Below are 20,721 nucleotides of genomic sequence, written 5' to 3' on the forward strand. Positions count from 1 at the left end.
GGGGAAGGAAAAGGAAAATACAGGAGAGGTACTGAATTTAGAAATAGCAGGATAAAATTTGCCAAGGAAGCAGGATGGCAGATGACAGCTTGGGGGGAAAAAGAGGGAGCAAATGAGCACAGAATATAGGGCAGCAAAGGAAGAGAATCTGGGCGCAAGAGGGGGCTGGGAGACCTGCACGCAGGTAAAGGACAAGCAAATACAGCACGTGCCTCAAAGACTCCCTTTTTGGTTTCAAAAAGTAACCGGAATGACTAGGCTTTAAAAAACACCAGTCTCTGTTACCAAATTCGGCAGGTCCTAGGATAGTCTTCATTCCTCGATATGACTCCCATGGGCAGCACGAAGGGCTGGGAAGCTGGTGCCTTGTCCTGGGCCACCCCTTCAGCTCCAGCCGCAGTCTCTTCCCCCTTGGCACCTTCTCCTCCCAGGGGTTGTGCAGCAGGCTGGGAGGCAGCTTGCTGGGAACGGTCCTCTTCCTCCTGCCGTTGTTCCTCCTCTTGCTCCTCCCGGCGCACCTGCTCCTGGACCTCGAGGACGATGCGAGAGAGCTCACTAAAATCACGTAGGTTCTCGATGTCAGGTAGCTGAAGAGGATGTGCCAGGTCGATCTCCACAGTCTGCTGCCCAGCTGGGATGTTGGGATCTCCCTAAAGACAGGAAACACCACCTACAGTTCCAGAGGCAGGGTACTACAGAGTTCATACCTGCATCCTCTCCATGTCTATCATCAGACAAGGAMAAGCTTTTCTAAACAGTTCCCCCCATTCTACAACCACTGAGTTGACAACAAAAACCTCAGACCTCGTTCACTGTTCCCTGAATTGCCTACGTCACTCCTGCATTCCCCGTCCTGGAAACGGAATTTTATTCAAATGCTATTAGCCAGGCTGTGCTTCCAAGGGTGAAAGACAAAGTCACAGTCACAACCGCATTTCATCAGGATCCCTCCCTGCAGAGAGGAATGAGCTCACTAGCCTGGTTTCAGTAAGAGCTGCAAAAAGTTTGGTACCTGCTCTACAGATGCATATGATCTTTAGGGACCTGCTACCAGCTGCTCTCAGAAAGCAGCTAGCAGGGAGAGAAAGGAAGGGAGAACTGGGCAGAGTCATGAGAAAACTCTGCAGAGCAGATTCTAGCTACTCTGCATGTGTTAAAGTTCACCTGATGCCACCAGTCTCCATGAGGAACAGGCTTTGGGGTGGCAACAAGCCGTTACCTCCCAGGCAGATAACTGTCTTCTATGGATCCATGGCATCAAGGAAAGGAAACTTTCATTGGCAGACAAGAGAGAAATGAAAATGCACTCACGGTGATTTTAGTCCCCTTGGCCTTCTTTCCATGAAAGCTCAGCATGACAATCTCCAGCCCATGGCTCCCATACGTTCCTTTGAAGAGACCTGGCTTTATAAGGTCATCGGGGCTGTTAGGAGGGAGGTAGATGCGTCGATATGTCAAGCAGTTGCTATGCAAAAAAAGAAAGTCAGGGAGGTTAAAAGAGAACCCCTGCATGTGAAGAACGTGTTTACAGTCTATTTTTCTAGGTCGCTTTGGGTCATCATTAAGAGAAGGGCTGGATCTATGATTTCAGCCATGCCAACAAGCACAACACATTTTGCTTCAGACCTATGCAAACACTCCCCCCTCATTTCTTCCTCCCTCTACTTTTTCTTTCTACCAGCCCTTATTAGCACAGCAGGAGGTTCTGCAGCAAGGTCACAGTAAACCTCCTCACTCCCTGGGAATTCTGGAGAGCCCAAAAGCAAAGCATGTTTAAACATCTGCTGCAATGAGGTATTAGAAGTTTGGAGTGACAGTTAAAAAATGACTTCTCAGGGACTGTGTAATTTCTGCCTTGTGCAGTACAAAGCATATTGCTTACTAATACGGGTAATAAGCACATAGCCCCTTGGGATCATGGATATTCAGCTCCATCTTTAAACTAAACACAGTTAAATGACTCAAAACCATCTTACTGTGCACAGAGCTATTCTAAAGAACCTGGAACATTATCATTACTGCTTTCATTACATCTTATTTCTCTGCACAATTGAAAAGGACTGTGCTTCACTGTATGCTTGCACAGAGCCTGTCACAGCAGAACCTGAACACMGTCACTGTCCTCTGCCTGTTCTGTTAAAACTCATTATAAGCAAGCATCATGTTATCAGAACAAACGATCCAACGTGCTCTTGAAGTTGCAGCTGCCTCAATACCTAGAAAGAGCTGGTGCCCTTACTCATATTGGCTGGTGTAAATGAACTTCATCAAGATGAGCTCTTGCATGTGTTCGTGGAAGATGTCTTCCAGAGTCCGACCCCATTCTTCCCTCAGCCATGTCCGGAATTCCTGCAGCACAAGGAGAAGAGACCAAGGTGAAGCCAGAATTGCTTCATTTGCAACAGTGACGGTACGCCAGCATGACTTCACTACATCAACAAAATTCACCAGTGGAGCCACAGAGAGGTCATCCGCTCTGCCAGACAGTAGATTGTAGCTGGATTTGGGAACAAGCGCACATTGCTACGGAGCTGACCTGGAAATAAGCTGAACAAGAAGCAGTCACCATGGTAACTGCCCTACACCTGCTAGGTACCACACAATAAAGGTGCACTTAGCTTCAAAGAAATAATGGGTAAACCATTACGCCTCCTCAGAATAAAAGCATAAGCATCAGCTGTTACTTCAAAGTAGCTGACCTACTGTTTGTTTGTGTCCCGACTTACCTTGCGGTAATTTTTTGTGTGCCCATAAGCTGACTCCTGTGCCCTATCCTGGCATGTTAAACATAAAAGGGGAAGCTTTTCAAAAGCACTAAAGATTCAGGAGGTTAAATCCTGCTCATTTAAACACTGATGCATCTAAATCCAAAGGGTGCTTTGAAAATGTCTCCTGACATACCTCTACACCAGCTCTGACAAGTTAATACCCTAACACGAGTTAGCATGATAACAGCTTACCCTAAGATAGCAGCCTACCAAGTGATATTACAAACCTGCTTTCTTTATCTTCTAAAGCCAGATCCTCCAATTACCATAATACCACACACATTTAACACAGTGCTTTGAAAGTATTAAAGCATTTCTCATCTGCTACAGAACCAGAAAACACTTAACTAAACCTTTCACCCAGCTGTTTCCCATTAGTAGACAGACGTTTTAAAGCTTTGGTTAGAAGCGACTGAAGTATCAGATTTGTCATGTCTAACCAGCTGGGCTCCTGGCAGCAACCATCACTACCTGGAACAGCTATTAGCTGAAAGCTTCTGTCTTGACATTCAGACCTACATCTTAAAAACATGTAGTTTGAGTTAGGAACCTGCTTTGCTGGCCATAGCTGAGATACTGCAGATACAGGATAAACAACCAAATGCAGCTTTTAATCCTTTGGCCAAACAGACAGGCAGTGGAAAGGTCCCTGCTGCCAAGTAGGTATTCAAGTGCAGCTGGTACTCAATGTTAGGCCTGTGTCTGAAAGACACTGTTTATACAGACAGCAAGGACACAGAGATCAGGGTCCGGCGAGTGCTGCACAGAGTACAATGCATGCTGCTGTCTTTCCACAGACAGGTCTGCTGTCAAATGTGAAAGGTGTCCTGGCACAGGAAGAACAAGGATGCTCAGGATCAAACACCTCAGTACTGAGGGAAAATAGCACCTTGCCAGTGACAATTGCCCGAAACAGCCTTTTGCTCAAAAGTATGGATGGACATCACAGCCTGCTGTGCGCTGAGGTTAGGCACAAGGTCTCCACCCAGACATTCTGCAGCTGCAACACTGAACTGATCCCATATAGTGGATCCTCAAACAACACCTTGGCGAACAGCAGAAGAGGTTCCTCAGGATCCTGCAAGTCTCTAACAGCTTGTTTGTGAATGCTCCTTAAACAGCAAAGCTGCAGAGCCAAATGTGATGTGCAGCTAGCCTTTGGCAGCATAAAGATGTGGCCACTAAGTTTTGATTCAAGTCACAAATCAATTCTACCTACGTAAAAAGAGATCTGAGTTAAAGAGCCAGAGACCACCATCTTCAGTTTTCAAGTATGTTCAGATCTACAGAAACTGGAACCTGGAGGGCCATCTCTCAGATCCCAACTTCAGTAAAATCTTGGACAAGACAGTAATGCTGCATCTTCAGAAAGGGGACATACAAGCAGCCTTAAGCCAGGCTGCTGGCAAAGCACTCTTACCTCTTGCCTTCCCCCTGACATTCGATGGTGATCTGTCTGGTTGCATTTTGTGGAGAACTCGTCCTTCTTTACAATCTGCAGGTTACATAGAGGAGAAATTAACAGGTTACAGACCTGATTAGAGGTGACTAGGACAATGTAACCAAGACTGCTTAAAACAAGCGGTTAACATAAGTGTTGCTGCATTTACCACAAGAGAGAAATTATCAAGCAATACTAAGTGCCTCAGCTGCAGGACAGAGAAATAAAGGCAGTAAAAGCAACACATTCTAATAGAGGATTCCAATTTCAAATCGCTTCTCCAGTTGAGCTTCCTGCTTCAAGGAGAAGGAAACAACCCTTCAGGAAGCTTTTCAGAGCATCCTATATACTGAATGGATGATGCTCAGTCTCCTTCTCAAGCTCTCATCTTAGAGACAACTGGAAAACAGAACAGGTCTGCGTGTCTGCTCGGACATGATCAGCAACTGCATAAGGCCATTTTACACAGAATCACAGAATCGCTGAGGTTGGAAGGGACCTCTGGAGATCATCTAGTCCAACCCCCCTGCTCAAGCAGGGTCACCTAGAGCACATTGCACAGGATTGCATCCAGGCGCGTTTTGAATATCTCCAGAGAAGGAGACTCCACAACTTCTCGGGGCAACCTGTTCCAGTGCTCTGTCACCCTCACAGTGAAGAAGCTTTTCCTCATGTTCAGATGGAAGYGTCTGTGTTTCAGTTTGTGCCCGTTGCCTCGCGTCCTGTCACTCGGCACCACTGAAAAGAGTCTGGTCCCATCCTCTCGACACCCTCCCTTCAGATACTTGTACACGTTGATAAGATCTCCTCTCAGCCTTCTCTTCTCCAGGCTAAACAGGCCCAGCTCTCTCAGCCTTTCCTCATAAGAGAGATGCTCCAGTCCCCTAATCATCTTTGTGGCCCTTCGCTGGACTTGCTCCAGTAGTGCCACATCCCTCTTGTACTGGGGAGCCCATTTTATGTACCCTCTCCCCCAGCCTGTGCACGTGTTGGAGCTCCCACCCTGAGCTAGCCAGCCCAGCAAAACAGACTACAACACAAAGCTGTACAATTGCCAGTGAATAAATACAGAGCAGGAAACAGATCACACAACTTGTCAGACATACCATGAGGGTAAAATTGGCATCCACACACACCACAGGGTGGTAGCAGTCACATCCTTAAAGAAACTTCTCGAAGTTTGTTGTTGAGCCCACTTCCAGAGCCAATGTGCATGCACACAAACACACTGCACCTTGGACAGTCGAAGGAAAAATGTGGAAAGTGTCAGGGGAGCTCACCTGGATATGGCCATTGTGAGGTCCCTTATGGCCATACATACACTCAACTGTGGCACATTTCCTCTCCATGAGATGAATCCTGAAGAGAGGYTTGAATCTCATTGGATCATCAACATGAGGGTCGTGAGGGGGCAAGTACATCCACCCGATGATAAACAAACCATCTACCTGCACAGGGGTAGGAGAGAGAGCAAACAAGATCAGCCTTACGCACTTTCTATTCAGTCTGCAGCAAGCAGCTCCTGGACCTCTTCTGCTACAGGGTAGGGGCTGTACGACAGCTTGCTGCACTTCCAAATTGCTTTCCAGCAGCTAAACCACACCATATGCACTCACAGCACATCCTCAGTGAAGAGGGAGATGGTTTCTTTATGAGGCTTTCTGCATCAGGGGAACACAATCAGGCCTCTATTACTGCAAAGGACTTTGTGCCGGATGCTTGGTGGGCAGGCTCTGGAGGGAGAGACTGCACTGAAGCTAGTCAAGCTCTAATTGGTTTGAGAGCTCATGCTGGCAGATACCCAAACAGAGGAGTTCTGCTCCTCACAGTAATCTGTGCCTTTTGGACAAGGAATCATTTTGCTTTATTACTCCCAGACAGCAAAGAAAGCAGCAATCCCCTCTGCTGAGAGGCACAAGTGCCAGCCCTCTTCCTGCATAGCTAATTAAATCCTTCCTCTCAAACCTTCGAATCCCAAAAAGAGAAGTATTGTCTAAACGGAGAGATCTGAGACAAAAGCAGAGCAGTACCACAGAGAAACGCTTCTCTTTGTAAGCTAACTATATTGAGTAAGCATTGGTGCAACCAGATGCACTCTTACACCAGTTTGTGGAACAGATTTTTGCAAAACCAGAAGGCCAGAGCTACACTGGCCCTAGTGATTTGTTACAGTTAACCTGTCAGCTAATGAGCCGTGATGCAAAGAATAAGGGCTTCAGGCAAACTTCTTGCCCAGCTGTCAACAACCCAGAGGCAACTGTTGTTCATTAACTGCTCTCCCCAGCAGCACAAGAGCTAGCAGACTCCATGGGTCTTGCACTATCCATATATCACCATCTCTACATCTGATGCATTAGTCTTCAGGCACCGCTGGAGAAAAGTACGACAAACTACAAAAAAGACAGAGGTGCATGAACACAAGTGTGCGGCCCTCTGCAAAATGTTCAGCTGCAGGCAAAGCTGATGCATTAAGTGAAGGGCCAGTTTTTTAACTGCACTCCAAAGGGCCACACAAACAAGGAAGGACTACCTGGAGAAAGGTGGTGACGATAACAGGATCCAAAAAGCAACCTCTGTATCCCAATTACTTGCCTGAGGGTTGCCTTTTCAGACTTTTTAACGCCATGCAGTGAATGCCAAATTCAACAAATGGCAGAAGGGCAAACAGTTCTAGAAAGGGGCATATAAAAGACTCTATCAGTCATGTACACCACAGCCCTTAGGAGGAAGTACTCACCACCACATTCAGCAGTCCCCCATAGGGCCCAATGTCCGGCTGCCATAATCCCAAGATGTGTCGATATCGGTGCAGCACTAGGGAACAGTGAGACACTGAAGTGAGCACACCAAGGTAAGGAATTGGGATTTGGGGAAAAGAAAGAAAAAGGAAGACTACTGCCAAACTGCACATGACACTGATCAATATCACCCACTACACTCTTTACTGGGGAAGAGAAAATTGTCTACTCCCAAGCACAGCRAGGCAGCTCTGAACTGAGACCTACCACAAGTTCACACAGGTTTATATTGTTCTTCTCTGTAGTTCTGCTCCTAGCCCAGTGCAGCAGCAGGAGCTAGTCTCCAGGACTTTATACAACCAGAGAGATCACCAGGAGTTCTCAGAAAACCTTTGCAACACAGTCCTACCGATACAAAACACATTACATAGCAGGAGCTAATAACAAATAAATTATCTGCCTTCTCCAGTAAAAAAAAAAAAAACAGAAAAAGAAAATAAGTACTTGATACCTCAGACTGCAAAGCAGCGAGGAATAGGGAAATCTGAACATTTTGAAAGAATTTCCTCTCCTTGTATAGACAAACTTGTCCCCATTGTTAGAAGTTCTCCTTAAAGATCAGCCACCGAGACAGCCCCAGCAAAGTGCACAGACCATTCCAGCTCAGGAAATCTGGTGGTGTTATGAATTCAATAACGGCCTTAAGAATTCTAAGTAAGCTTCTACATCTCATCACTTCCTGAAAGCTTCTTCCAAGTTTCTCTTAAAGCATATTGCAGCATATGAGGCTTCTCAGTTTCTCATCTCAGAGCTTTCAATCCTACCAAAAATGAAGGACAAGAAGGAAAGTTTTCTGCAAGCTGGAGAAAAAGCCTATTACAGAACTAGCCTAACAAACTCCCTCTCTGGAGGGAAGCTTATATATGCTACTTGCTTCTGGTCCTAATATATTCAGCCATGAATTTTGTCCACTTAATCTTCTGACATGACCAGTAACCTTCATAYGAAGACATTACACACAATCTACAGAAGGTGTTTTGGAAGAGAACAAGAGGATACAAATTATTTCCATGTTCAGTACCATTTGGTGGAAAAGGGAAGCAGGTAATAGGTCCTCCTTTCTCACATCTGGCAAGAAGACACTACACCTCCCTTAGAATGATGTTCAACCTCCCTTAGAACGATGGCCAACTCAGAGGGTCACATGAATCAGTTTAAATCTACATGACCTGCTTCAATAATGGTTTTTGCTTTGCATTAATTTACAGGAAGAATTGTGTTTCAGTGCAGCTGTTACAATAGCTTTGTTTCTTTAACTACTTATGACAGCAAGAACTATATGAGTGTTTTCATTACACCAAAGCAGAAAACTTCCATGGATGTCTAAGGCACTGGGGAGGGTTGTCCAGAGCTGCTGCCAACAGGCCTGGAGGAGCCTTTTTCCCATGCAGTAAATAACTCGGGATTGATGGCTTGGTTTCACCCAGTGAACAGTGTGCACCATAAACAGCACTAAGGAGACCAAGCAAACCACATTCCCAATCTTCTTGTCTCAGTGCAGTAATTACATATTAATAAATGGTACGTGCATAAGCTGCTCCACCCACCACAGCCTGCCTTTTCCACCCTGCCTGCATGGAGCTGATAAAACCCAGCCCTCTTTTTATTTTTAGGATAGAAAACTTGACGCTAAGCTACCCACGAGCGATGAGCATTTCCTCCTCCTCCCCCAGCTCCTGAGCTCTCAGAGCTGTAGCGACTATTGACAGACTTTTCAACAGCAGGGAAGTGTCTGTTTAACAAGGCAAGCCCTTCACTCCGTGACACGCGCCTGTTGAGGGCAGCTTGTGTGCTCACTTTGAGTAAACAGCCGGCTCCAGCTGCAGCTCAGCTCACCAAGGCCGGGCTGGTTCAGGAAACCTGGCTGAGTCACACACACAGTCCACTTCACCAGCTGCCCCGAACACCCGGAAACCTGCAGTTTCAAAGGAGGGAGGAGGCAAACAAAAACCTGTTTGGTCTTCTGACTCTAGAAGAATACTTCCCACTGGAGAGCAGCTTCTGCGCTTAGCTCGCACCACTACCGTGGACAGGATTTGTAAAAACGGAAGGCTGCCTGGAGCCACAGAAGTCTCCAGATGAGCTGCCTGAGAAACCTGCAACCGGAGCAGCCCTCAATACAGACTGCAGCCTTACCCTCCCTCACACTAACACTCATAGCAGGGGTACCTTAACAGTTAAGATGTCTCTCTCATTTGCTCAGGATCCTGGGAATTCCTCCTCCTCTTGTTCTTTCAAAAAAGGACATTACTGGGCAAAGTGCCAGTACTTGGCTAAAAGCTGGAACAATTCTCTAAGCAAAAGCTTAGCTTCATTTTTCAGGCCTGGTGTCTATTGGCTTTCCTGCTTTGGCCTCCAGCAAGCTAGCAGGTGTATCCACTGCAGGGAAAACCTGATGAATTCCAGCTCCGGCTCTCCCTGCTGGGGAGACAGGATGAGTCTGGCAGTTGTTTCCCTGCTCCTCAATAGGAAACAGCACTTGGGTCCTTCTCCAAGGCTCTCCTCCGCTACGCATGCCTCCAACTCTTCTCAGTTCTGAAGATGACTCTTGCCCACCACAATTTCTGAGCCCAGGTCCTCACAAATGTTAACAAAAACACATCTGCAGGAAACTTCAGTACAACCCCCACCCAGTCTGGGTATTACCCCATGCAGCCCCGCACGCTCGTCAGAGGGAAGGGCAGCTTGAAATGCGCTTGAATCCAGCTGTGGAAGGGCTAGAAAAAGCAGCGAGTGCCCAAGCTCCCATCAGCAGAAGGCAGCTTGGGAAAGGTCTAATGCCCGTGCTTTCCATCACAAGGAAGTGCCACTGAGCAAATGCAGGGCGATTCAAGCAAGCGTCACAGAGCTGGCACACCACAGCAAACACCTTAGGTACGGACAGATGAGCTACAACCCCAGGATGGGTTATTAAAACAGAAGGAGAGCAGAGGCTTTCAGATGCCGTCATTTTAACTAAACCTTCTTTCATCATCTGTTTCCAGCCTTGAGGGCACTGGCAGAGATAAATGCAAATACCAAATATGGAAGTTCTCACTGAAATCTGCAGCCTTTAAAGCAGGGGTAGCTGACATTGATGGGAAAGGAGCTGAATCCACTGCAGTTCTCTAGGACTCTCGGGATGTGGCAATATCTACAAGCAAATTGAGTTGCAGCAATTTAAGCAGTTACTGCCCCCCAGCTGGTGATGACAGGCCCRCTAGTGGAGAGCTGTCTACTTCAATGAAGTGTCAGCCAGGCCAGTTCAAAACTCTAAGGAAAGCARTCTGAGCTAACCTGGCTAACACTGCATGAATACGAATTAGGGAGCCCTCACATAATATATGCTCAGACAACTCAGCCTTTACACACAGGAGAGAAAAAGGGGAAAACGGGCAGTCACCTCTTAGAGCACACTGGCTGTTCCATAATGTAACATGCCTTTAGAGAAAAGGGGCATTAGACATCAGAAGTTTCAGGCTGCAGCTAAAAAATTAACTGAGGACACAGCACAAAATGCCACTTCAGAGCCACCACAAACTGCATGCTTGGAGCAAATAATCAGCTAGCAATCTACAAAGGAAGCCCACATCCTGAAGGGCAGCTCTCCTTCCCATCCAGCTCTGGAACAAGGCTGGTGTTGACAGGCAGGACTGCCAAACCTAAAACTTCTACTGATTCCTGCTGCACCACTGTTGCTGCTTTTCTGCCGTCACTTACATTAAAGACATGATCAGCATGGTCGGCTCTAAACCCTCCCCGAATGGCCCATGTTCAACCACTGTCTAAAGGGCAGGTAAGTCTGCAGCATCTATGCCACTCATTAACATGTGGCGAAAACTACATTCCCAAGCACCAGTGAATTAGTAACCCGAGTCTGCAGCATTTCTCTGCAGTGACCTTGTTACGCATCCCCAAAGAGGCACTAGGGCCAGCTTGATACCCCTCTCCAAATGCCAAGCAGTACCGGTTTCCTTTATTGATTTAATGTAATTACTGTTCCCCCCAGCTCCTGCAGAACAGCAAGCATTAGACCCCGGTATTTTGCTGTTCTTCCCACAAAACAACATCAGGAGGGGAAGAACAGTTTACTCAGAGTAGCTTCTTGACCGAGCAAGGCAAATCACTCTCTCTGAAATGCCACCACCTGCCTCTTTAGGAAACATGCTGCTAGAGCAAAGTGTGCTGTGTAGAAGGGTTCACTGTCCAGGAAGGGAATTAGCATAGGAACCCTTTGAAGTTTTCACTGGGGAAGGCTGCAGACCTGAAAGCAGCTCACTGGATCGAGGCAGGGTTTTCTGAAAGTTCAGAGCTTATTTAGACTCACTTTCAGGAGCCCTCACCAGGGTATCTGAATACTTCTTTCTAAGAAGAGAGCAAACCACTTAGAGCACAGTGAATGCTCCCCTATGGTGAACATTCTTCAGAGACCCTTCTTTTGGGGCCTAGTCAGGGCAATTTTCTAACTCAGAGAACTTCAAAAGACAATCAACGTTCCTCACTGCCTGTCCTACTCACACTGTCACTTTACAGAGTCAGACCAAGCCACTAAAGAGCAACAGGCAAAAACTGACTAACCAACACCCCTGTACTTCCCAAGATCCACCCCAAAGTATTTTGCTTAAAGCAACGTCACACTCCATGCAGCATCTTGTGTGTGCTTAGTGCAGGAAGCATCAACCAGCAGCAGGTACGTACGGCAGGTGTAAACATCTCTGTACTCCATGTGCTCGTAGTCGGGAAGGATTTTCATAAAACGCCCCGACTTCACTCGTGGGTTTATACCTGAACAGACACAGCAGGTTAAGTACCAGAGAACTCTACTCCACTGTAACCAGCACGTAACTGTAAGATGAATCTGGACCAGCTACGCAGGAAAGTCAAACTCTCTTTTGACTTTACTACCAGTTGTGGTGCACCGATTTGTCTCCRTCAGCCCCAGCCTCAGATATATCCAGTTAGCAGGATATAGAACTTGACATATTCTACATTCCCATAGGCAATATTTACCAACAGCGTTCAGTGAATTCAAAGTGTAATCAGGGTCTCTCTCAAACTCTGTCGTGTGACAGCAATGGGCGCCCTGTCTCAATAAGACCATTTAGCCAAATAACTAAATGTATGGTAGCCCAGGCCTTGGATTAGTTATGGTCTCTAACACTTGGGCTAAGAGTTCCCAATTTCCCACACTACTTCTTAGAGAAGCACATTCAGTGGACAAGAAAGTGCATATGAGTCCTGCTAGTAGACTCAAACGAACTCTTTTGCAATCAGAGAGGATTACGGGACAATAGAGATTATGGGGACATACCACCAGGAAACAGTTCCAAAAACACTAAGCGTCAGCAAACAGCGCAAACTTGAATCGGAGCAGGAGAGCTAAGGTGGTGCATCCCCAAAAGCCAAAAAGAGCTGCATTCTGACTTCAGAGTAAGCATGCTAGTTAAGACTGCTTAACAGAGAAGGACACAGCTCTCATTAAGAAAGAAAATAAAGTTTATTGCAGAGGTGTTCTTCACATGTCAAGTGCAACTCTTTGCCAAAGGATGTTGCGAATAAAGAAACACACTTGGGTGCAAGGGAAGACTGGACAAATACTTGCAAGACAGATCTGTTGAGGGTTACTAAAGAGACAAACCACATTAGACTCTGGAAATCCCCCAAGCTGAAAATAGTCAGAAGCTGGGAGAGTACTTAAGAAAGTATCATATATGCTTGCCCTCTTCTCACTCTTCCCTGGGGGACTGCTTACAGCCACTGCAGGCTTACAGCCAGACCAAGACCCTTGTTCTGAGCCAATAAGGCAATTTTTACATGTAACTTGTGTATAAAATGGACTAAACATCACTGTCATAAATCTGAACCATGGAACTATTGCAGTGGAAAGAGAATACAGGTCATGAAGAGATGTCTTGCCATGTAAGATTGCCAAGGCAGAATTAAGATCTGATAAGGTATGCGCTATGTGGCAGTTACCGCACCAGTATCGCACTGGCTGACAGAGATCCCAGACTGAATGGCAAGCAAGGGAGGCCTCAAGTGCTGATCAGGCTTCTCTGTAGACACTGGAGCGCTGGGCTAGCTTCCCACTTAACCCCTGCACATCCCTAGGCAAACTAGGCAGTTCCATTCCCAACACACAAACGTAAACAGGGTCACTAGGTGATGAGGTAATTCGCCTGTGGATGCTCAGCAAGTCTATTAAAGACGGGACTGAAAAGTAGAAGTTAATCCTTTACAGTACGAAGATCAATGCTTGAGATCATCACTGCTTCAAGGCTCGACACATACAGCATGTGTAGAAACTGAGCCGAATTTGGGTCTGCAAAGCCTATGTAGGCCTCTTATGATTGCAACTTGGGACAACTACTGCTTTTGTTTCATAAAGCAGAACCCTATTTGAATAGCCAGAAGCCATAGTTCAAGTGCTGCAGGTTAAATCTTGTTCTTTTTCCTAAGGACCACACGTAACTCCATAAAAAGCAATTTGTGGTGGTGGAGTCAAGATAACACAGGCTGGCAGCGCTAGCGCGAGAGCTCTCTGGGGCCTAGCCAGGCTTTCTGAGGAACCAGCTCAACTTTTGACTAGAAAGGGCAAGATCTGGTGACAAGAGAGACAGCCTCACTTAGAACACGTGGGGATGCAGGCCGCTATGCAGTCCCTACCCTGCCTTGTTTTTTCCCCTCTGATGACCCCCCCAGCCCCCACTGTAAAACAGAAGATGTGCATCTACCTTGCAGAAAGCGCGTTAGATCTTAGGAGTCTGTGTCCCACTCTCACAGCCTTTCCCAGAACACACTGATACCTCTGCAGAGGCCAAGCCCCGCCAGGCTCTCCTCCTTTAGGAGCAGTCCAAAGGAGTGTTCATCCCTTTTCCTACAGCACTTTCCCAATGTCAGCACAGGACAGTGTTATTTCACTGAGTGCAAAGGGAAGCCTGAGTGCAGTGGAATTACCATTACGGGCAAGACTTGGTTACATTAGGGTATGGGAAGCCTCCAGCTTTGACAAATACCAGTTAATTCCCTGGCAAGATCAGAAAAGGGTAAAACAAAGAGGAAAGGAAGAAAAAACTCTCAATATACTTGTCATTATAAACTTTTAAATCCAGTGCTTTTTTCCCCAGCAAAGGAGTCAGGGAAAGAGACATCCCAAATCTTGGCATCTGTTTCTTGTTAAAGCCCCAAACATTCCAACTTCAAAGATAAAACTCCCATCATTAGTAAGCAGGTCTGAATAACTTCTACTGTTAAAGTTTAATAAATATTCGGCATGTATGTGCTTTCAAAATTGGTACTAAACAAAGACATACAGATCTACATCAGCTTTATCACTTACGTTTGGCATAAACATCTCGACAGGACACTCCCGTGATCTCCAGTTTCCGTAAGTTTTCACAGACACCATATTCTGCAACGACACAGACAATAACGTCAATCAACTCTGACTCAAAGGTGTTTGTTACCCAGATTTYGATATCTACAGTCTGAACAAAAAAAGAGCTCTTATTATGTGCATGCTTGCAAGTTGCCACATTAATCTGAGAATCTTACTGCTGTTCTGAAGTGAAAGAGGAAAGCTAGGTATAATTTCACTGCAGTCCAGGTTCTGGGAGTCTAACCCATTTTGCAAGTGATGCCTGCAATGAACACACAAGCACAGTAAAGTTACGGATGCTTACAGCTAGACTGAAAACGGCACGAAGTGTGGAATATGTATTCATTCTAACTGGGATAGTCTGTCTGTTTAGATCAAATCATTATTGTGTATAGTAATTATTTACTCCCACTGAGGTATCCAACAGGGAAAACTGCTTATTAGGATCCTAAAAAAAAGGTCACAGACTTTAAAAAGAATGAATCAGAGACATAAAACAGGCATCAGCATGTACAAATACGGTCACACTTGAAAGCATATCTGATTGAGATGGCTCTGTTCTACACTCAAATGCCTTTGATTGCTGACAGAACACCCGGAAAACAAAGCAATCCAAGCTTCTTAAAAGCAGCTTTGAAGCAGAAAATGAGATAACTCATTTTAGTTTCAGGAAGTCATCACTGAACTTTTAAAAAAAAACCAAAAATAAAAGCAAGTACAAACATCTCAATGCAAGAAATCCTTGAAAGACAGGAGGGAAGAAAGGAGGGAGATCCCAAAAAGCAGCAAAAAAAAAAAAAAAAAAAAAAAGCTGCTGCAGAGACCCCATTAGATCTCAGTTAGGAAAACTGTTCTCCTTGATGTAAAATACAGCTATACTACAGATCAAACACCAGCTTCCCTTAGCAGTTCATAGCACCTGCCAGATACAAAAGTGCGTCTGTGAAGACCCACATCAAATCATCCAATATGAAACTTAACTTCAGACAAGTTTCCTCGAATTAACAATCTGCCATAGCTGCCAAATACCACTGTCTAATGCTGGTAACTTGCTCCAAATTGAGAATTCATTTTCCATACATGAGGAAAAGCAGAAGTTTCCCTGAATGAATTTAACCTCATTCTGCCTGTAAATACACTTGTACACATATCCGATGATAAAGCACACAAAGCTTACTTTGTGCCTGCCTCTGGGGGATACATGTTCTGTTTAACATTGCTTTGAGTTACTTTAGGCTAACATCAGAACCCGCTTCCAAGAGAAGCAGCGAGTTCAATAAGGTAAGAGCAGACAGAAGGGACGACACATTCATTAAAAGATGCAGAAGTCGGCAGCAAAGTCCCTATGACTTCAGTAGCAAAAGCCAGAGGACGCTCCAAGTGTATCGAGTGCAAGATGGGATGAGGAAGTACAATCAGCCAGAGAGCAGACAGGCAAACTTGCCCAGCCCAGCCCAAGCTGTTTAGCACTTGGCTATAGTGAGTTGACCCTATATAGCAGTTCTGCAGATTTGTGAAACCAGAGCTCTGTCTGAGGCTGGAAATTCTGACCCACCCCGCAAGTCATCCCGTGTCTGTTCCTCCTGCCAGACTTCGCAAGGCTTTCAACCTGCATATATACGCTAATGGGTATGTGTTTGGTAATTACAGAATCACATTACATCAAATAGATGGAAAGAACAGTATGTTTTCTCAGCTGATCAGAAAGTTAGAGATCTTTATAAGTGACAGAAACAGGGTGGTTACAGCCTGCTCTTTGGAAACAGACAGCTCTTTTCATGTAAACAAATATTCACCTGGCTGCAGAATCAGTCAGATACACTTTGTGCAGCAGGCATTGCAGCTAGATTAAACTCAATGGTGTCATCCGAAGATATTTAGACTGCATCAGAAAGGGAGGAGACATGCAGAGGAACCTGCCCAAATGGCATTGCTCCATGTTGCTCTTTAACAGCGATACTAGCACAGTGACATTCCCTCCTCCTCCAGAAGGTCCCCATTTCTCTCAGGCAGAGCATTTTTCCTACATCTGAAAATCACTTCAAGGGCAGTCTCAGTTCACTGCTACAACAGATTTACTACCAGCAGAGATCTTGAAAACAACTGGGTGGGGCGGCAAGCGATTTGATGTTAAAGCTCTATCCCAGTTTCATGGAAGTGACCTTGGTAACCAAAAGGGAAATTATAAGAAAGCAAAGCCACCACTAAGGATGCATTTCCTAAGTTTTGTAGTTCATATCTTTCCTGAAAGGATTCAAGGTTCTCCCAAATAACAAGAAGCACCCCTGCCAAAAAGAAAAGAACCCAAAGAAAAAACAGAAACACTGAATTTTCATACTGCCATGCACTATCTGACATTAGGACTCCCAAAGCTTATAAGAAAGTGTTATTAAGAAAAAAATGCCATTTTTAAATGCTCCTTTAAAACTCATCTCATTTTACAATAGCTAATGCTTACCCTGTTTTGTTCTGCAAACTTAACCACAGTCGGTCAGGAACCCCACACTGACTGCTCCACTCTGGGTAAGCGCATCACTTCAGCCGCTCTGACTCGTGAACTGTTAACACCATGAGTGTGCTTGATGGGGAAAACAAGTCTCTTGACACTCAGTCCCTACAAGAATTCCAGATATCATAAGCAAGAAAGTTGGCCATCGCTTGATGATCCAAAAGACAAGAGGGGCATAAAATTAACAATAAGTAAAGCATCAACATAGTTACAGAAAAGTAAAACTGATAAGGTTTTTTTTTACAGAGAATGGAAAGCTTTTTCCCAGAAAAAGCTCTGAGGGACTCGAGCTTTCTGGGAAATTCTACTTCAGTGCAATTAAWTCTATTTTAAGGAAACATATCTCTGTGCTACAGCTCACTGAGGAAGTATTTCAAAGAGTTGAGACACACAGAAATTCACATGTGAAACTAATGTGGTTAGAAACCAGCTACTTAAAATCCTGCTTCGAAAGCAAGGGTGGATATTGGTTTTTAAGTTCTCATTTGACCAGCTGGAAAGTCTGTTACATTAGGTTTATAAGGAGTGCTTGAAAGATTAACCAAACACTGGTGACAGTGCTGTTTCCATGGCCACAGGCACAGGAATTCACAGGGCTTGGAAAGGTAGTCCCCATGCATTATGAACTGCACTAATACTTTTGCAAATGCAGTTTACCCCCTGTGCTGCTCTCACCAGACGCTCTAAGCCTCACATTCCCTTTTCCTCACTAAAGGGGACATCACACACCTAGCCCTGTATGCCCTACTTCTTCTCGTGCCCACCTTCCTCCATGGTCTCCCCCCATGGCAAACAGAGTCTTTCCTGCAGCTGTGATACAATCTTCTAGAAACAGGAAGCATTTTTACTATCTTTCAAAACCCAGTTTTCTGAGAACAGCTTCCAGGGAAGTTGTTTTCTCTTCCTGCCTGCCAAAAACAATGCAGCAAAAAAGCGGCTCCATCAATCAATGTATGGAAGAGCCCTTATATCAAAGACCGCTTTTTCTTGCCTCCTTCCCGGCACTGCAACGCCGATAAGCAGCTGCAAGTACTGTGTATGGACATCCACAATACAGAGAAAATTAGGATGTCTGGTAGACCTTGACACCCTTACTGTTGCTAAATTTCAACTGTGCCCTAACGAATCAAGTCCTCTAATTATGCCTGGGTAAAAGTGTGTTTACAAGGCTGCACACAGAACAGAAGGCACAGAAGCTTACTGGATTATTTCAGAGACCACAAAAATGGGAGATTCTCGGGCTAGCATCTCTGGAATACTAGGTGGACAAATCTGGAACCAGTTTCTTGTTTCCAAAAGCTGAACTATCAGATTAAAATACGCCAAATACTTTCCCAAACATTTCTCCCAGGGGAAGGCTTGTAGCTACCACTGAGATATTCCGCAGCTGCAAATGAGAAGCTGAGCAAAAGGAGATACAATCTGCAGCAAATGAAAGCATCAGGGGAAACCCTAAAGCAAGAGATCAGCAATTTCAGATCTACAACTTAAACAGATCTAAGCAAGAGCAATACCCCTTGCAGGAAGCCTACAGCTAGTGAGCACCTGCTGCTGGCAGCAAGAAACAGCAAACCACTGGCTTTTAGACAGCAATCCTTAACAAGGAACATGGTCAGAGATGAAGAAAAGCCCACCAGGGTTCACCAAAGAAACACACCGTACAGTGCTTTAACCTCACACAACGGGAGATGAAAGTCTTGCGACTTATTAAAACCACCTTTGCATTTAATAGAGTGCAGCACTACAAAAAAATGTTCCTGTTGTGGGAGCAGCTGTACATCAAAGTCCTGCATGGACTCTCTACTGTCTTGCAAAGAGCTGAACTCCGTGCAGCAATCCCCCCACTGAGGACATAAATCAGTTTTCCCACTCCCCTCCCTAGGAGCCTCTTTCTATAAAACTTATTGAAGTTAGTACCTTTAACACCTGGGCTGACACTGTTCAGCAGGCTCAAAAGCTATTGGGGATTGTTTTTACAAACAAAAGCCTTTTCATCCAAGTTCTAGATCTAGTTATTCTGAATTACTGGTCTGCTTTCAGGTGTCCTGCTGCATTTGTGCTATTTTATTTTAAGATAGAAGTGTTTACCATTTAAAATGGACCATCAGGTATTAATCAAGGTAAGTCAGGCTATCAGCAGGGGTAAAACATGCTTCAGTTCTGCGCCCACTGCAGAGATCAGCAATCTCCTATTTATAGCATAATGTGAAAGTAACCGCAATCCTGCTCTTGCCAAAGCAGCAATTCAGAGACACTGTTTACCCCAAACAGTTGCAATGATAAAAGGACAACAGCCCAAACACTCCTGCTGCCGGTGTTGCACAACTACCTCTGGTTAATCCCAGCACTCTCCCAGTTCAGAATCACTAGCCAAAGCCACTCCTTCACTTCCAGGAGGATAAACCCTCTGCACACTTGCACTAATCACAAAAACATTTTCAAAACTGTTATAAAACGGAGTTGGCCTACAACAGTGCAAGAGCAAGATGCCACTGCTCGCCTGACTGAGTGCCCCAGCTGACCTGGGCAACAGCTGGGCTTTCACTTACATTCAGCCCTGCTCCCACCCAAGGCGAAGGTAGACGACAGTTAACACTGAGCACTGCAACAGTCAGCAGCTCTCAAAGAACTGTTTTGTTTAATTTTAGGACGATCTTTTTTTCCCCCCATCTCTTTACCATTGTGCATTCCTGGGACCACTAATACTTTTGCACATGCAACTGAAAATGGCCTGAAGTCAAAGTTTACCAGTTACTTCTTCACAGAGCACTGCTCTGCGACATAATCAGTAGGCTTCAGAGTGAATAAGCTGTCAGTACAAGGAGGAATATGCTAGGAGATGCACATATGCTCTTGCTCTGTTTCTAGGATCTGCAGCTTCACAAAAAGACATATTACTATGTCACGCTTAACCTCAGACAGAAACAAACATACATTTAAAGACCATCCTCATTTAGGAAGTGGCTTGTCTTTGAAAAAAGGTTGTAAGTAGTTACATTTTATCTTTGACTATCACGTAATCATCCATGTACTGCTATATGGAGATACTGTACAAGACATTCTAAATTTTATTTATGTGTGTATTTACATACTAACACCTGAAGTCCGTATATGCGCCCAGGGAGTTGCACTGATCACACAGTCGCACACACGCAGCGTATGCCTTTGAACACATTCATTAGCTCAGCACATGTAACAGCATTACTGAAGCAGATCTAGCGAAATTCTTTGCAAAATAGCCCATAAAATGGWGACCAAGTTTATACTCACAAAACACAAATTGGAAGTTACAGTACCACCACAAGGGTAATTACCTATACAGTGTCTGCAGACAATATAAAGCACTATGAACAGAGTAAGGAAAAATCCAAACTGAGAACAGCTTGGAGAACCATAACTGGTTAAAAGGTTGCAGTAACAGTTTTGTAAATGCAGTAAGTTTTTCAGCTAAGAACCTGACCCTTATCTGCTCAGAACATCTGGCTTGCCATGTCTTTGGTACCACAATTACCTTGCTCAATCAAACCAGCGGTCCACCTAGCTCAACGCACTCCCTTTGACAGTGGTGGAAATGGATACATCATAAAAAACACTAAAAAAAAGTGTTAGAAAAGAGCATAAAAATTTGTTTTTAAACACCTCTCACCTACTAGCTCGTTAAGGGCTTTGAGAAAGGAGTCTTGCCATAATACTCTTCCATCCTGTCCAATTTAGCTTTAACCATAAAAAGTCCAGTGTTTCTTTTAACTTCAGCTAAGCTTCTAGACACTGATTCATCTACTGCTAAGAAAATCCAGGGAGCAGCTGTGATTTTAATAAACAAACGTATTTCACCATCAGGCTCCTTT

At 45.0% G+C, this 20,721-nt stretch overlaps 1 protein-coding gene across 5 annotated transcripts in view; it reads right to left on the bottom strand.

Moving 5' to 3' along the window:
* Positions 1 to 16,981, bottom strand: part of FBXO31 (F-box protein 31) — a 23,840-nt gene extending 6,859 nt beyond the window's left edge. Inside the window, exons 1-10 of one of the 5 annotated variants that reach the window (XM_026091996.1) lie at positions 16,823 to 16,981; positions 14,326 to 14,397; positions 11,685 to 11,771; positions 8,805 to 8,922; positions 6,947 to 7,023; positions 5,490 to 5,657; positions 4,189 to 4,263; positions 2,240 to 2,349; positions 1,312 to 1,465; positions 286 to 650 (exon numbers count right to left, since the gene is read on the bottom strand). In XM_026091996.1, the coding sequence (XP_025947781.1) occupies positions 286 to 650; positions 1,312 to 1,465; positions 2,240 to 2,349; positions 4,189 to 4,263; positions 5,490 to 5,657; positions 6,947 to 7,023; positions 8,805 to 8,922; positions 11,685 to 11,699 (1,082 nt within the window). In that variant the 5' untranslated portion in view covers positions 11,700 to 11,771; positions 14,326 to 14,397; positions 16,823 to 16,981. Of the gene's footprint in view, positions 1 to 285; positions 651 to 1,311; positions 1,466 to 2,239; positions 2,350 to 4,188; positions 4,264 to 5,489; positions 5,658 to 6,946; positions 7,024 to 7,214; positions 7,419 to 8,804; positions 8,923 to 11,684; positions 11,772 to 14,325; positions 14,398 to 16,822 lie in introns of those variants that run through there. The other 4 variants (XM_026091995.1, XM_026091997.1, XM_026092000.1 and 1 more) reach the window with 4 other exon arrangements.
* Positions 16,982 to 20,721: the final 3,740 nt, after the last annotated feature.

The sequence above is a fragment of the Apteryx rowi genome, unplaced genomic scaffold (genome assembly GCF_003343035.1).
Source record: "Apteryx rowi isolate R43461 unplaced genomic scaffold, aptRow1 scaffold_94, whole genome shotgun sequence".
NCBI classification, from domain to species: Eukaryota; Metazoa; Chordata; class Aves; order Apterygiformes; family Apterygidae; genus Apteryx; species Apteryx rowi.